Raw genomic sequence first — 17,763 nt, 5'->3', positions numbered from 1 at the left:
ACATCTGGTTTCTTCTCATCCTCTTTCCTTTTGCATGAAGAAGCTCCGAAGCAACCTCTATTGGGATGAAAAACACGGAGGCAATGTGTCAGGGGTGGTGACGACGGGAGAAGCCTTCTCCGGAAGGTCTCTGTGTAACCGTCTAGCCCTGACCACCTTCGCACGTCCATCCTAAGTAAGACTGTTTCTACCTCTCTTCTCGGTAGATCCCACGCAGGAGGCCACACAAGAGGGAGAGAGGCGGTACAGGGTAGACCTGGTCTTAAGTCCGGCTTGGCCATCACCATGGGATGGCTTGGCCCGCTTCTTCATAAGACGCTGGTGAAAGAGCCTGTCACGTAGAGTGACCGCAAGGGCTGGGACGGTGCGTACAAGCTGCTCCCGCGCTCCCCAGGGCTCTGCACGCGGCAGCTCTTAGTTCAGGCCCCTCTGCCCTCGGGCTGCACCCGCAAGGCCTGCCCCTCCATGGAAGGGTCCCTAAGTGAGTCCTTGGCCACATGGCGGCCGTGATGGGGGGAGGTCTGTGTCCCCGACGACGTGCAGGGGCAGCAGAGCAGTGTTATTTGGCTGCCGGGCTGGGCTCCTGAGCAGGTGCACCTCTGAACCTTCCTGACTTAGGAGGGGGCGGCTCTGGATCCCCTAGGAGGTACCCAGGCCCAGTGGCAGGGAGGCCAGGGGCCGAGCGCGGCGCCTGGCGATCTGGATGTGCAGCCTGAAAGCCACGCGGCGCTCCACATACACCAAGGGTTAACGGTTGCTCGGACGCGGGGCGCGCGCGGGGCGGCGCGCACCGCGGGGTGCAGGTGCCCTGTCGGGTAGTTGGCTTTCCGGGGCGGGGCGGGGGCGGCCCTGAGCACCCCCACCCCCGGGGGTACGGCCCTGAACCGCAATCCCCCAGCCCCCTCCCCCTCCCCCGAGCCTGGGCCGGCTCCGGGGGCGCACGCGGCGCGCACCGCGGGGTCCGGGTGCCCTGTCGGGTACTTGGCTTTCCGGGGCGGGGGTCGGCGGCCCTGAGCGCCCCCTCCCCGAGCCCAGGCCGGCTCCGGGGGCGCCCGCGGCCGTCCGGCGCCCAGGCCGCCCGAGCAGCTGGCGGTCGGGCGCGCAGCGAGCCCTCGGGCAGGCCCGCTTGCGCCCGCGCGGCCCAGGTGAGGCGGCCCCGCGCCGGCGCCGCGCGCCCACTTCCTGGTTCGCGGGCGGTGCAGGGAGCGCGGGGCGGCCGGGCCGGGGGCGGGGGCGGCGGCCGCGCTGTCACAGAGGCGCGGGGCGGGGCGCGGCCTCTCCGCCGGGCCGGGCCGCCGCGCTGCGCGCAGCCGTTCCCGCGGCGGCCGGCGGGCGGGCGCGCCCCGCGACATGTAGCCATGGACTGCAGGACCAAGTGAGTGCGCGCGGGGGCGGGCGGGGGGCCCCTCCGCGGACCCCGGCCCCCCAACCCCGGCTCCCCTGGGCGGCCTAGGCCGCGGGCCTGCGGGCGGCGGGGGGCGCGCGGCCCGGGCGGAGGCCTGGGCGCCGGCGCGGCGCTGCGGGTCCCGGGCGGCAGGCGGACGTGAGGCCGGTTCCCCCCGCCGCGCGCCGGGCGGGCAGGCGGCTCGGGCGTGACTGCCCTCCCGGCGCGCTTCCAGGGTGTTTACCGGCGGCCCCGGGTCTCCCTCCTCCGGCCCCTTCTCAGGGCAGAAAGGTGCCCCGGGCGTGGAATACCGGCGCCGGCAGAAGGGGCTCGCGGAGGGCGTGTTTTCCGTGTGGTCAGCAGCACCCTTGGGTGCCCCTTGGGCTTTTCTTCAGGACCTTGAGCAAGCAAAAAGCCATCTGAACAGTGTGGTGGTGTTCTTTCAGTTATCTTAGGGGCAGGAGTTTTATATTTTCCTCCGGAAACTTACTTTGCAAAAAATTCCTTCTTTCTTCCTTTGACACCCTCTTAAACCAACCCCCACCCCACCTACCCGAGTTCATGAATATCGTGTATATATTTCTTTTAGCGTTAAAAGCCTTTATCATTTCCCAGTGTTACAGAGTATTTTGTATTTACACTTAAGAGAGGTTCTAAAGACTTAGGAAAATAGGAAAATAATTTTCTTCAGTGTTTGATATATTGGGGGAGGGTGCTAGGTATGGGACTTAAAAAAGTGTATCTTTTGACATTAACTGGATTAGGAGGGAGGCTCACCTGAGTTCAGATTATTCTCATTGAAGCAACTTAATAGTGGGACGGCTGAGGAATTTGCAGAGTAATTTATATGGCTTGCCAATTTCTCTGTTTCTAGATTCTTGTAATAAATTTTAAAAAATAGAGCGCTTGCTTAGAAGCCAACATAGCTGTTAGTTTCTTGAGGGAAATGCATGATTAAAAACAGCCAGTGCACAGACAACCAAGGACCCCAGTGGCAGAGATAACAAATACATTAACACTTTGGTCACATGGAGTTTGTGGTGTCAGATGTTGCTTGATCTTTTATCTTCTGGCACAAAGAGATTAAAACAGAACTGTGTTAAAAAGAACACTGTTTCTAAAGAAGATGTCTCAGTAGATTTCCATTCACTTCTTGAAATTAACAAAGTATACCTTGAATGTGTGAGCATTTAGTGAATGTTGGTAACTTCTGAATGAAGCAAAACCTTACTGTTCTTAGTGATCAACTCCAATATTGAAATAGGAGTCCAGTTTTCCCAGATAGTTGACGTTATCTTTTTGGGTTGGCCTCGGAGGCTATGTATAGTTTGGCACTTAAAGCGTGCTTCCCTACTGTAATTCTGTCTCAAGACAGTATACGCAAAGTTCCACTTTTAAGGACCATTATGAGTGTTTCATGGTGCTCTAGAACGTGGCAGCTGGAACCAGTCATTCCGTTGTGTCTATATTGCAAGTCCTTTGATAAAAGCCAGAGAACCTGCCATTAAACTCTGCTGGTGGGGAAAGGTAGCGCCTGTTAGGAACGTTCTGGCTTTTCAATTTTGGTTTGATAAGATAAAGGCAATGCTTTCTATTTATATAGCACTTAATACTTTATAAAGTACTTCCACATGTATTATGTGATTTGTAATCCTCACAGTTGTTCTGTGACCCTAACAAGGTACTTTCTAGGTGAGAAAGCAGACTGAGAAGTTAAATGTTTTCCTGAAGTCTCTGAACTGTTAGCCTCAGTGCGCTTAAGTTGCTGAACCAGGAAAACACTTTATTTCTTCTCCTTTGTGATCATGTCGTTTATTTTTGTTTAGTCGCTAAGTTGCATCCCACTCATTTGTGACCCCATGGACTGTAGCCCGCCAGGCTCCTCTGTCCATGGGATCTCCCAGGCAGGAATACTGGAGTAGGTTGCTATTTCCTTATCTGGGGGATCTTCCCGACCCAAGGATTGAACCTGGGTCTCACCTGAATTGGCAGGTGGCTTCTTGACCACAAAGCCACCTGGGAAGCCTGGTCATATTGTTACATGGAATCTATTGAGACAAGAACAAGATTAACTATTAGAATTAAGAGAATATAAACTTTGTCATAGGAAAGAAATACTAACAAAGTTCTTTTTCTTTCAGGGAAAATCCAGAAAGGACCTTTGACTTGGTATTGAAAGTGAAATGTCATGCCTCTGAAAATGAAGGTACGTGTGTTTTGCTAGTTCAGAAGAAACGCTTAGGGTGTAGACAGGTGGAATGCAGTGGTATCAGGACAGGACTTGTATTAAATATACCTTCTGTGTCTGGTGTCTCAAGTTCCAGTCGGAAAATAGAGGCTGAGTTTTAGCTCTAAGGTGGTAGGAATCAGGAATGCTATCTGTGTAGCTTAAATTTCAGGAGTGTGTCAGTGCCGTGTAACTCACAACTTTGTTGATGACGTTATTGTTACTTACGGGGATATTCTTCCATTCCTTCTTGAAAATTCAGCTCCTGTTTAAAACGCTGGTGAAAATTTTCTCACTGGTACAAGCGGGAGCCATACCAGTTCCCATCTCAAGTTCCCCAGACGTGGAATGTGGACTGGGCAGCCCTCTCTGCGGGCTTTACTCCGGGAGCCAGGGGCTTTCAGAGGGCGGTAAACGGCCCTGTGGCGTTACCTGGAAGGGGTTTCAGCTGTCAGTTGCTACATCATAATTTCCCGAGATGATGAGGACACCTCAGGATCATGCCTGTTGTTGGTTTCCTCCCTACTTTTGTGGGGGGTGTGTGTGTGTGCTGGGTGGTGGGGGAGGGCTGGTGGATGAGAGGAGGCGCTGTCTCTTCTTGCTCGTCTTCTCTGCCTTCTGTCCCTGTGTTGTATCTTTCATGGATCTCTCCCGTGTATGACTTCACCACCCGTGTACTTAGACCCCAGATAGCATGATGATTCAGTGTGAGACTTTTGTCCAGACTGGTTGTCCACCCTTGAGGCTGGCTGGGAAGTCTCTCCACACTCGCAGCTCCCCAAATTGGCCGGCAATTATATGCTCCTAAGCAATCTGGAGTCACGCACCTTAAAATAGACGTGCCCAGCCCAGCTGCGGTAAGGTGGGCAGGGCTAATTTTAGGTAGGAAGGCAGGCCTGTTCCTGGCTCCAGTGGCCCTGCCTGCCCCACTCAGGCCTGCTTGAGCCACAGCTGTGGTCAGGTTTGTCCCCCAGGCAAGGAGAGATCCTAGGTTGTACGTGAGCTTTCTCCGGTTGAAGAGGTTATCTTTTGTTTTCCTGTGTGTATTAGTCTGCTTACGGTCTTTCCAGGTCCAAATACGTTCTCTTTGAAGAGTCCAATGGATACGTTTTTGTTTTTTTTTTTCAGCTCCAATTTAAATGTATTCTGTAGTGTATTTATGATAGGAATAAGTCTTCACAATATCTACCATAACATCAGCTAAGGTGTGTGAAATAATGCTGACCTGACGTGTTTGTAGAACAGGCTAAATTCCTTTGGGCAGCGTGGGTTTCTCTGCCATTTTGAATGCATGCTGATTCCTGACGAAAGGATGGGCCTGCCTCGTGGGACACCAGCTCCATGCCTGTGTTGGGGGGGTCCCGAGTGGTCTACTCCTTACCTCCTCTCTCTGCCTTTATCTGTGTTTTTAGGAGCTAGCCTTTTCAGTAGGCATCTTCTACTTCTGCCCTTCTTTTATTACCTTCTTGCTCTTTTGGTTTCGTTGTTTAAATCACTGCTCATCAGAAACATCTTTGTATTTTAACTGTTTATGTAGCACGATGAAGTTGAAAATATTATAAGTGGTTAAAATAAACATGTTTGGCTTCTCTGTAGGTTGCAGTTAATCTGTCCTACCCACGTATTCCATTAAAATAGCTCACTGGCAGCAAAGTCTAAAGATTTTTTTTAAAAAGCTAAACTTAATTATGTAAAAAGCATTAGCATCAGTTCTTTTTTGATTGTGACTTAAACACTGTGAACTTGACTAATATTTTAGGGTCTAAGAGTTACCCTTTTTGTGCTCTAAAAAGTAACACTACCAAATAACAAAAGTTTTATGTCAGATTGAGAGTTTGATGTTTATAAATGTTTTAAAAATAGTTTTCTGTCTTATTGATAATTATTGAAGGGCAAAATGTCCAGAAATTACTCCAGAAAGTTATTCAGATATTTTTATTTAACTGTCAGTGAGAGCTATGTATTTAATGAGTCTCATATGGGCATCAGTTTATTTAAAATAGAACACTTTTTTGCTAACATTTACATGAACATGGACGACATTCTTATGTTCTAATGGACATGTAAAACAAAATGTGTAAATTATGATGTTTTAGGGTACAACATGAAACCAATTTAAATAATAAGGAAACTTAATATTTCATAAAAGGAAGTTTAGAAGTAGGTCACCAGAGACCTCGGCTCTTTCTGCCTCTGGGCTCGCCACCCACAGGAGTGCAGCCACTGGGAGACTTAGGTTCCTTGTGGTGGTAGCGTGGCTCTCAGACAGGCAGGAACCCTGCTTCTTGTTTATAACTCTGGGGATGGCAGACACTGCCTTGTCACGGTCCTAATGGGGGTAGTTTCTTTCCCCACATCCCCAGAACGTTGGGTCCCAGTGGCCCAAGTGGGCTTGGGGCTGACCGATCCTAAAGTAGCCATCGGTGGGGGTAGGGGTGGAGTGACAAGATCATATGAATGACACACTAAACAACTAGCAGGGAAGAGGAGGATGGAGATCAATTAAAGTGCTCTTTGCCTTTCTTAAAACATTGGTTTATTTTTTGAATGAGTTGTTATTTCTCAGTATATTGGTGTATTTTTTGATGACTATCTATTTGATCCAGTAGGAAGTACGATGGTTAGGGTAAACTTGGTTTATGCTAAGATTGATAATTAAGGTATTTGGCATGTTTCTTATTTACTTTTTAATAGAGAAGTTTTAACTTCCTTTATTTGTCCTGAATGATTTAGATCATAAATGTCTTCAGAGGCAGATCCTCGGTAACTAGGATGTAGGTAGAGATTTGAAGTGGCATCGTAGGGGACTTCCCTAGCAGTTCCTGTGGGTAAGACTCTGAGCTGATAGTGCAGGGGACACGGGTTTGATTCCTGGTTGGGGGGCTGAGATTCCCACATGTCTTGGGGCAGGACCAAGACAAATAAATACGTACTTTTTTGTTGTTGTTTTGTTGCTAAGTCACGTCCCACTCTTTGCGACCCTGTGGACTGTAGCCCACCAGGTCCCTCTGTCCATAGGATTTCTCAGGCACGAGTACTGGAGCAGGCTGCCATTTCCTTCTCCAGGGGATCTTCCCAACCCAGGGATCAAACCATTGTCTCCTGCATTGGCAGGTGGAATCTTTGCTGCTGAGCCACCAGGGAAGCCCAGATAAATAAATAGTCTCAAAAAAAAAAAAAAAAGAAATGGCATTGTTGAGATGTAGCTGATAACGGCTGGCCCTGGTGAGGGACAGTCTTCCTCTCACCTGTTTGGACTTGTTTCAAGGGCATTGCATGAGTTTTTGGAAAGCACCCGTCACATGTGACGGGGCGTTCAGTACTGCTGTGAGCAGGTCGGTGTGTCCCTGGTGCCTTCTCTTGTGTCGGAGGGTGGGTGCCGGGGGCATCCGGCCTGTGGCCGGGGTGTCTCTGCGTGGCTGCTTTCTGGGCAGGGCAGCGCCTCTGGTAGCTTCTGCCCCACCCCCAAAGAGCCAGGTGCTGGCATCTAGCTCTCGGTGCTCTTCCCATTAGACCTCCAAGCTGGCCGCCGTCATCACGCCTGTTCCACCGTCTTTTTCTCGCTTCCAGCCGTCAGGGAGGCTCAGCCAGCAGGAATGGGCTGCCTGCAGTTCTCACTGCGGAACTTACTGGAGGCATGCCACCTCTGCTTTCCCCAGGAAGATTCAGGGAACTGAAGAGCGGCTCTTGCCGGAGGAGGGCGCTAGACGCCTCCTCCGGGGGTTTCCCTTTGGGCAGCGGCCCCACGCCCCTGCTTTCTGTTCTGTGCTCTTGGCCCCGCACCCACAGGGGCAGGAGCTGTAGCCCCTACTTGTGTGGCGCCTGAGTCACTGACAGCCAGTCCTGCATACTTGATAAAAAACCCCGCGGGCAGAGATGAAGTAACTTGCCCAGAGCAGCCTGGCTCCAGAGTCTCTATTTCAGTCTATTGGTTTTTAGTAGATTTGATAACATGTAGATATTTTAAGAATCCGCCTGCAATGTGGGAGACCTGGGTTCGATCCCTGGGTTGGGAAGATGCCCTGTGCAAGGGCATGGCAACCCACTCCGGTATTCTTGCTGGAGAATCCCATGGACGGAGGAGCCCTGCGGGCTGCAGTGCATGGGGTTGCAAAAGAGTTGGACACAACTGAGTGACTAACACTTTCTCACTTCTCACTACGTATTTAAATCTAGTGTCCCTGTTGGCTCTCATGTGTAGTGGCTTCGCACAGGGAAGTCAGTTCAGTTTAGTTCAATCGCTCAGTCGTGTCCAGCTCTTTGCAACCCCATGGACTGCAGCACACCAGGCCTCCCTGTCCATCTCCAGCTCCTGGAGCTTGCTCAAACTCATGTCCATTGAGTTGGTGATGCCATCCAACCATCTCATCCTCTGTCGTCCCCTTCTCTTCCCGCCTTCAATCTTTCCCAGCAGGGTCTTTTCAAATGGGTCAGTTCTTCACATCAGGTGGCCAAAGGATTGGAGTTTCAGCTTCAGCATTAGTCCTTCCAATGAATATTCAGGACTGATTTCCTTTAAGATGGACTGGTTGGGTCTCCTTGCAGTCCAAGGGACTCTCAAGAGTCTTCTCCAACACCATACTTCAAAAGCATCAATTCTTTGGCACTCAGCTTTCTTTATAGTCCAACTCTCACATCCATACATGACTACCGGGAAAACCATAGCCTTGACTGGACGGACCTTTGTTGGCACAGTAACGTCTCTGCTTTTGAATATGCTATCTAGGCTGGTCATAACTTTCCTTCCAAGGAGTAAGCGTCTTTTAATTTCATGGCTGCCGTCACCATCTGCAGTGATTTTGGAGCCCAGAAAAATAAAGTCTGTTTCCGTTGTTTCCCCGTCTGTTTGCCATGAAGTGATGGGACCAGATGCCATGATCTTAGTTTTCTGAATGTTGAGTTTTAAGCAAGTTTTCCCCTCTCCTCTTTCACTCTCATCGAGAGGCTCTTTAGTTCTGGAGTATAAACTGTGTGTGGCACAGGTACTTTGTTTTAAGCAGGAATACAGTGTCTTCTGGGAAGTTAATGAATGAGGTGTGATTCCACAATGCTTACTGAGCCTTGCCCTTGTGGTATTCACACTGCACCACTCTTAGGATTTCCATGTCCATGTTTAGTGAATCTTTGCGCTAACATTTTTATTTATTGGTGGTTTTCCGTGCATCTTTTAGCAGACCTTGTCTTCTTTATGCCATTCTCTTTAGCCAGAGAGAGTAACTTCTCTTAGGAGCAGATCCCACCTTGCCACCAACTTTCCACTTTTATCCGTTTCTCCAGCCCAGTCAGTATCAGATGCTCCGTCCTTTGATCTCCAGCTCACGTGAATAGTCCTAACTGTCTCCTGTTTTTAAAATCACAACCGTAGGCCAAAGAATCCTGACTGTGTCCTGCTGAGCTCCCTTTTGCATTTGATAGGTTTTTGCCTTGAGGGATACTGTTTACACAGATTCGTAACATTTTGCTTCTGCCTGTATCACGTTCTTCAGGTACATCTAAGATAGTAATGCAGAGACACGCAGACAGGTCTTAGCATCTGCTTGCCCTGCTCCGAGTGACCTCTTCGAGTACCAGCCGGTGACCCAGCGACTGTATTCTTAAGGAACAGTGTAGTGCAGCCGCTGGCATGTTTAGCATTTACAGAATGCACGACAGAAAGTGGTCTGAGCGCAGTGTCTGACTGTTGGTCAGATTAATGTTGGTCCAGTGAGTGCACAGAGGCCGCGCTTGTGGACGTGACCCTCAGTGCGTGCTGGCTGGTGGGCAGCAGCGAGGACGTTATTAATTTTTAGATTCATGTAGTTATTTTTGGCCGCGCTGGGTCTCTGTTGCTGCGAGTGGGCTTCCTCTCGTTGTGATGCGCGGGGGCTACTCTCGGGCGGCTGCTCGCCGTGGTGGCGTCTCGTTGTGACGCGCGGGTCTCGGGTGTGCGGACTTTAGGAGTTGTGGTCCCAGGCTCCAGAGCACAAGCTCAGCGATTGTGGTGCCCGGGCCTAGCTGCCTTGCAGCGTGTGGGATCTCCCTGGACCAGGGATCGAACCCCCGTCTCCTGCATCAGCAGGCAGACTCCTCACCACTGAGCCACCAGGGTAGCCCTGCGGGGACATTACTAACCTGTCACCCTCTGCCTGGGGCGGGGCTGTTTGGGGTTCCTGTACTCAGGCACCCCCCCCTCCCCGATTCAGGCCCTACATCCACTCTGCCCCTGCCTCCCATCACAGGATTTACTGGAACACGTGCCGTGTATGTGTGTTTGTGGAGGCCACCTTGAAGCCCATTGATACCCCTCCACACATGCTGAAAACCCCAGAAAACCCTGGCATTTAGAGAGTAGAACTTTGGTGAATCATACATAAGATGGTCTAGGAGATTTACATGTTGCCTGAAGTGGGGGGAAAACAAAATCTGTGAGTAAAATGCAGTTACGATGCTTTTCTGCTCCAGCTTCGTGTTGGTTAAGGAATTCTTGAGTTTCTCTCACCCCAGGTGCGCCAGGATGAATTAGAGCAGATCTTCAGTGAGAGCTCCGACAGCGTACCCCATGTTGGAGCAGAAAGCAGCGCTTATTTTCTCATAGCTGCTAACCAGGGGCAGAGTTTCCTGTGGCTCTTCAGGGGCGCACCTCCGAGACAGACCCTTCGGTTCTACCTGGAACGTAGTTGAGAACAGGTGCACTTTTCTCTTTGGCTCTGAGATCACCCCCTCCTCCCCGCAGCTGCCTGGAGGGTAGGAAGCGAGTCATCTTCAGGGCTCAGCGTTTATCGATTCTCACTCTGATAGGGATGCTGCAGAGCTCGTTTTCTGATTGTAACTTGTCTCATTAGGTGCTTTTATTTATTCACATGTTGTTTAATTTTGCAGCTTTAATCAAAAGGATTATTACTCAGCGACTTCTTTTTATATCTTTTACTAATGTAGCTTCACTTCCACAAATTTCACCTGCTTGATAAAAGTTGTTACATTCTTAAAGAAAAGATTTTAATAGTAATACCTCAGTACCCTTCTCAATTTTCATTCTTTTTCTTTAAAAGCCATCTTAATACCTTAATAATGGTGCTTCAACAGTTGAACAAATATTCACTGAACAGATCCTTGGGGTCAGACACTGTTTCAGGCTCTGGGTTCTCTGGGCACACTTCACCAGAGAACGTAGAATCAGGGACCTGGAAGTGTCCGTAAAGGGCATCACTTTAATGGCTTTTCTGACCCTGGGAACTCTCCGGGTGTGTGCCTCGTCGTCATGCTGCCCCGTGAGTGCACGGAGACCCTGGCCAGCTAGCCCGGCACAGCCCTCCCCTGCCCTACGGACCTGGCTCACCATTCCTCAAATCACAGTTGCTTTCAGTAGGTGGTGTTACTTAATGTATTTATCTGATGAAAGTAATTCACAGTGAGGTGTGAACACCTGATAGACAGCCCTCAGGGGAGCATTTTAATTTTAAAGAAAGCCGGGTACACCTGAATTAATTAGAATGATGCAAACTTGCTGTGGTGCAAAGATCTCTGAACTGAGGATCAAGTATACCTCTGTCGGTTGGGTTTTCTCATTTTCCCGGTTTATAGTGATACTCCGTTTGTAGTTTGTGGTTAACAGCTTTAATATGTGTGTAAGTATATTTAGAGTGAATTTCATTAAGACTTCTTTTTTTTTTTTTGGTTTGTAACTTCCCAGTTAATGAAATAAAGTGATGGCATGGTTACAGCACCTAATTTACCAATTTATTTTCTCTGATTAGGCCTCCAGTTAGATGTATTACAGAAATAGAAATAAAACTAGTATTTAACAGTGTGTCAGTAGCTGTGGAAAGAGTCTGCTGCTGTTGCTGCTTCTGAGTCGCTTCAGTCGTGTCCAACTCTGTGTGACCCCATAGACGGCAGCCAATGAGGCTCCCCCATCCCTGGGATTCTCCAGGCAAGAACACTGGAGTGGGTTGCCATTTCCTTCTCCAGTGCATGAAAGTGAAAAGTGAAAGTGAAGTCGCTCAGTCTTGTCCGACTCTTAGCGACCCCATGGACTGCGGCCCACCAGGCTCCTCCGTCCGTGGAATTTTCCAGGCAAGAGTGCTGGAGTGGGGTGCCATTGCCTTTTCTGGGAAAGAGTCTACATATCCTCTTTAGTACAGCCACATGAAGTGGGGATTGTTATTTTCATAAAGATGAGGATATGGAATCTCAGAAAGGTTAAGTAACACACAGCTCCCAGAGGTGGGACTGCGACTTGAATCTGTTTTTCTGATTCTCGAACCATTAGGCTGTGCTGCCCCTAAAATAATCAGCATTTTCTAATAGCTTTGACCTTTTCTGCAGCAGTTTGAGAAAGCCGCCTGTTGAGAACATCCCCTATGCTAGGCTAGACCAGAGTTGTTGTGATACTACATTAGCATCTTTTAACAGGGATCAGTCAAAAGACGAAAATGGCAAGAAGAGTGTGAATGTCATAGGAGATTCTCAGTCTTCTTTCATTCATTGAGCGCGTGTTTCTGAGCACCAGTTATGTGCCGAGCACAGAGGCAGAGCAGTTGAGAAGATGGCATTCTCACAGGATGTCAGTTTCAGGTCAGGGACTGTGGTGGTGTCAGGGCTGTGGTCTGCTCTGCAGTGTCCACGCCCAGTGTGGGGAGGGCAGGTCCCTGAGCGCTGTGCAGAGGGGCTGGGGGGCCTGGGGGGTCCTCAGGTGATGGAGGGGAGACAGCCACATGTCTCATCAGCTCTCAGTTGGGTTCCAGGCAGTTATCTCATTCCAAAGGTAGTTGTACTTCATATTCAGAATCTTGTGACTAATTAAGAGTAAAGAATATATTGCTTTTGGTCTAAATACTTGTGACTAAGGAAGCTGATTAAGAAGCAGTCTCTCAGCTATGGTGTCAACTGCCTAGGCAGGGGCTTGTGGGGCTTAGTTTTGTTTACTCAGAGCCTGAAACAGTGTCTGACCCTAAATATCTGTTCAGTGATTATTTGTTCAACTGTTGAAGCACTATTATTAAGGTACTAAGATGGCTTTTAAAGAAAAAGAATGAAAACTGTGAAAGGTATTGAGAGGTATTACTATCAATATCTTATCTTCTTTAAGAATGTAACAACTTTATCAAGCAGGTGAAATTTGTGGAAGTGAAGCTACAGAAGTAAAAGATATAAAAAGAAGTTGCTGAGTAATTATCCTTTTGATATTTGCCTCATGGCAGTTATAGTCCACCTTGAACTTGGTCTTTGTTGCTCTCTGTGAACACTGGATTTTAGGTGTTTAAGGACAAGCCTGTCTTTGGATCTCTTGCAGATTTTTGGAAGTTGTCATCATACAGATGATGTTCAATAGTGGCGTGTTATACTCTGTTATCACAGTGAAGTTAGTAAAAGGTTCTGCTGTATTTCCAACATCTATTTTATATTTCTTAAATCTTAAAAACATTTAATGTGTAGAGCTTTGAAAGGCTATTTTTTTTTTACCTTCACAAGCAATATGTGCTTTATTTAAATTTTTTTTTTTTGTAGAACTGTTGATAAACCACAAACTCTGTCTTAGTAGGCAGAACTGGTAAAGATCAGGTGGAGCCTTTTCCTCTTTCAGTTCCTTCTTATTTATCATTTGAATCTGAAAATAAAGCATAGAGCTATCAGTTTAGTACATCTGATGGTCTTCTGCAAGCGTGTATGCGTCCAGAAATTAGTCATTTCAGAAATAATTTTGTCTTGGTTGGGTAGCAAAGCTGCACCAGCATAAAGATATGTTTAGTGTTCATGATCATTAATGAAAATTAACCAGTCCTTTAAAATGTTGTCCCTTGAGTAGTGGTAAAATTTAGACTTTTTATTAATTTCAATTAAAAATTATTTGAAACAGCATGAATTTGTGCAGAAAACATTGGCTGAAATGAAACACAGTGAGTTCAGAAGTGTGTTAATGTCCTCAAGGTCTGCACATTAAAAATACATGGACGTGGTTCAGGAAGAATTATGAAGTTTTGTTTTTTTTGAGATTCCAGTGTGTCTTGGATATATTTGGAAGAGGAAGTCATGTGATATTTGGGGAATCTTTTTCAAGGTCTTGGTCATTGTTAGTCTTTTATATAAATTAAAATGGTATTTTCTATTTAATATAAACAATGAGTTTATTTTTAGAAAATATTTCTTTTTCCCTTTTTATTGTGTTCTTATTACTAGAGAGGACATGAGAACTAAGTTTTGGTGTTGTTTTGCTGTGCAGTGTGTGATTTTGATGACAAGTATCTGCAGAAAATTTTGTTGAAAATAAGGGACAACACAGTTCATCAAGGTTATGTGTTGGTTGTGTTTACTGTGTACAGGTTTTGACATGTCACACAGGACATTTTAAGCCAAAAACCACATACGAAAATACTAGTTTCCAAGTTTTCAGTGGTTACTATTGTGTTTTTTCATAACAATGTTTATTTCAAAAGGTGGAAGCATTAAACTGGAATACGAGTTGAAAGCCAGCATTTTAATTTGTAAATATGTATTGATAATTTGATAGCTTGACAGTTGAGGATGTAAATGAGTGATCTGTGGTACAATACTTTGTACCTGGCACTGTTCTGCATTGGTCATTGAGGCTGGTGTAGCTATCTAGAATTCTTTATAAGGCCATTATAAAATCCCTTCCTTAGAGTTTACTCAGTTTGGGGATTCATAGAATCTCTTGGTAAGTTTTTGATTTATTTCCCTCAGGTATGATTGAAATTGACGTAATCATTTTGTGTTTGGTAAGCATGGGAAGAAGATGGAGATGCCCTTCATGTTAACTTTTCTGCCTTAAACCTTGTATCATAACACCACTACTTGACTTGTGGTTTCTTCAAATGGTGGCCAGAGTATTGGCAATGAGGTCACTGAACACCAGAAATGCCTTCTGAGTCATCACAGCAAGACCAAGTTACATTTACCATGGTTTAGAGCTTACATCTTCATGGTATTGTAATTCTTTGAAATGTATGGTTTGTATTGTACTTAATATGTTTGACAGATTTAACCTACACAACTTGTTGTTCAGTCACTGTCACTTCTGACTTTTTACAACCCCATGGACTGCAGCACACCAGGCTTTTCTGTCTTCCACCATCTCCCAGCGTTTGCTCAAACTCATGTCCATTGAGTCGGTGATGCCATCCAACCATCTCATCCTCTGTCACCCCCTTCTCCTCCTGCCCTCAATCTTTGCCAGCATCCGGGTCTTTTCCAGGGAGTCAGCTCTGAAATACGTATGATTTGTACTTACTTTAGAATATAATTTGAAGTACAACTAGAATTTGCCTTTTTTAAGGTATGGCTGAATTTAATTTGGTCAAAACACAAGAATTATTCATTTACTGTTGTTACGGGACCTAGCGATTCTTATTCTGAGTTGCAGCCCTTAATTTAAAAGCTGGGGCTGGGGAGAGTGGACGGCGGGTACTCTTGCTCAGTCTCTGCGTTGGAGGAGGTGATGAGTAAGGTGGAGCTCCGTGGTCTTGGAGCGCTGTCTTCCTCCCACGCAGATGTCCACAGCCCAGAGGGCAGGGGTGTCGAAGCTTCTGCAGCCAGAGGACGGGCCAGAGGCCCTGTTCCTGCTTCTGGGTCTTTAGTAACTGGGGCCAGTGAGGCCTGCGGGTTGCCTCTACCGCCTGCTGCCATCTGCACGGAGGTGTTAAATCCTGGAATTTGTATTTACCTCTTTCACTTTTGCTTTTTGCTGTACTAGGTGTTTATTCTTTCATTTATGAGACATTTAATATTTTTATATTCTTTGAACTGTGTTAATTCTTCAGTTTGTAATTTTACTTTTAATCGTACTTTGCTTTTTTATTATTTTGTGTTGATTTATTTGGTTTTTAAAAAGTTTTTATTCCTTTTATTGTTTAAAAAAAATCATTTCATGAAATACTTTTTGTTTGAAAAAAGTTTTGATCTTTTTGGGCACCACCCCAAAGGGCAGGGTGCCCTTTGGGCATCTGTTTCTTTTTCTAGTGGAGAGATGAGGGAAGCTCTTAGAGGAGTGAATATTGTTATTGTATTTCTTTAACCAGATTACTTCTTTCTTTCTTTGATTGGAAAATAAAAATAGCATAATATAGGGTAGGGTTTTCTTTTTCCTCCCGGTTTTGCTGGGATATGATGGAGACACAGCACTGTACGGGTTTGGGCTGTGCAGCATAGTGATATGACTACGTACGTCGTGAAGTGACTGCCCCAGGTTTAGTGAACAGCTGTCAGCTCCTATACGTGAAAATTAAAGAAGGAAAAAGACGTTTTTCCCTTGTGATGAAAACTCTCAGGATTTACTCTCAGCAGCTTTATAACATGCAGCTGTGTGAGTGGACTTGATCGCGTTGTACGTTACGTCCCCAGCACTGACTGAGTTTTTAACTGGGGTTTTATATCTTTTGACCGTCTTTATCCCATTCTCTCTTCCCCCACTCCCTCTGGTAACCACAGTCTGATCTCTCTCTCTTTTTTTAAAAAATGAGTTTGTTTAGTTTTGAAGTGTAATTGACCTCTAACACTGTGTTAGTTTCTGTTACACAGAGTAGTGATTTGTTATTTCTGTGCATTTCAGAATCGTCACCAGGATGAATCAGTTATAATGTCACCTATAAAGGCGTTACCTGGTTATTGACTATGTTCCCCACGTACCTGTGGGTACCCGTGGGTACATTTCATACCCACGACACACTTGTACTGTAGCTGGAAGTTCGTACCTCCTTAATCTCCCTCCCTTAACCACCTGGGTCTTACCACTCACCTCCCCCACTACACGTGTTCTCTGTAACTCAGGTTGTCGTGTTCATTTGTGTTTTAGATCCCACCTGTAGGTGAAATCGTACAGTACTTGTCTCTCTGAGTGTTTTCACTTAGCAGTAATACTCTCTAGCTCCATGTGTGTTCTCACAGATGACGAGATAGTATTCTTTTTTGTGGCTGAGCGGCCCAGGTTGGGGGGTGTGTGTGTGTGTCTGTCTGTGAACACTTTCATCTGTTGATGGGCACTTGGGTTGCTTCTGTATCTTGGCTATTGTAAATAATGCTGCAGTGAACACAGAGGCGCGGGTAACTTTTCTAATTAGTGTCTTTGTTTTCTTCCTACGGTAGTTTGAGCTTTAATTTTTCGAGGCACCTCCATACTGTTTCCCAGACTGGCTGCGCCAGTTTACATTTCCACCAGTGGTGCATGAGGGGTGGGTGGTGAATATCATGAAAGGTGATTTCAGAAACTCTCAGCAGACACACTCTAAATAAAACTGACGCTTACTCTTTGATTGAATGTGAGTAGCCAGTTGAATCTCTGTCTCAAGGTAAGTAGGGGTAAATGGGTTTGATGACATGATTTTCTAAAGACCTAAAGTCTGGAATCCTTCTATGGATAGAACAGAATAAAACCTCACAGACTCCGTGATGGAGTGGAGAGACACGGGACAAGGGTGGAACATGCTTTTGGTCCTGGCTTGGCTGTTGATTACCTTCATAACTTGGTAGAGTTGTTTAGCGTCGGTTGATTGCACTCTTCATAGTTATAAGACGTTTGCACTTTGTATCTCAACAACTGTTATGAGCGTCCGATAGAAAACGGCATGAAAGTGCTTTGTGAACTTTGGCTGTAAGTCACTCTTGGTTCTGTATCGTGTTCGTGAAGTCTTTGAAAAAAGGTGTGGTCACTTCAGCAGAAATCAGATGTCAGTGATGAACTACCCTCCTATTTTGATGCGTGTGATCAGCGTGGAAGAAAGGAATGTGAGAGGAAGCCTCCCGGGCCCCCACTGCGCGAGGGTCAGGTGCCTGGAGGATGGAAGGTGCTAGAGTGTTTTGGGCCGCCGAGTTAGTTTCACTCTGAAGATGGTGTTTGGTGGAGAATACAGATTCAGCACTGAGTCTGGCGGTCCTGTAAAGGCTTGGTGGCACCCACAGAGACTGAGCAGGCCTTGCAAGTCACAATGCGACTGTTCCTTACACACCTTTCTTCCAGCTTTTTTTTTTTTTTAACATTCACTAATTTAAACAGGAAAGTAAGGATTCTATATATGTGTAAAAATTTTGAACTTCTGAGAGTTAATATTGACAGACTAGAAGCTGATTAGAATGGGACTAAACTAAGGGCCCACGTCTCTGAATTTCTGATGATGAGGTGAGATTCAGTTCAGTTCAGTTGCTCAGTCGTGTCTGACTCTTT

The 17,763-nt window shown here is 46.7% G+C and overlaps 1 protein-coding gene across 8 annotated transcripts in view; it reads left to right on the top strand.

The window, feature by feature from the left end:
- The first annotated feature begins 1,130 nt into the window (after positions 1–1,130).
- The window catches only part of DENND1B (DENN domain containing 1B), a 270,596-nt gene continuing 253,963 nt past the window's right edge, over positions 1,131–17,763 (top strand). For 7 of the 8 annotated variants that reach the window (XM_059875836.1, XM_024976899.2, XM_024976898.2 and 4 more), the window contains exons 1-2: positions 1,282–1,375; positions 3,526–3,590. In XM_059875836.1, coding sequence (XP_059731819.1) covers positions 3,573–3,590 — 18 coding nt within the window. In that variant the 5' untranslated portion in view covers positions 1,282–1,375; positions 3,526–3,572. Of the gene's footprint in view, positions 1,146–1,281; positions 1,376–3,525; positions 3,591–17,763 lie in introns of those variants that run through there. The other variant, XM_024976901.2, reaches the window with a different exon arrangement.

Source organism: Bos taurus, chromosome 16 (assembly GCF_002263795.3).
Source record: "Bos taurus isolate L1 Dominette 01449 registration number 42190680 breed Hereford chromosome 16, ARS-UCD2.0, whole genome shotgun sequence".
NCBI classification, from domain to species: domain Eukaryota; kingdom Metazoa; phylum Chordata; class Mammalia; order Artiodactyla; family Bovidae; genus Bos; species Bos taurus.
Note: the sequence above shows the minus strand (reverse complement) of the source record. Positions and strands in the feature narration are given on the sequence as shown.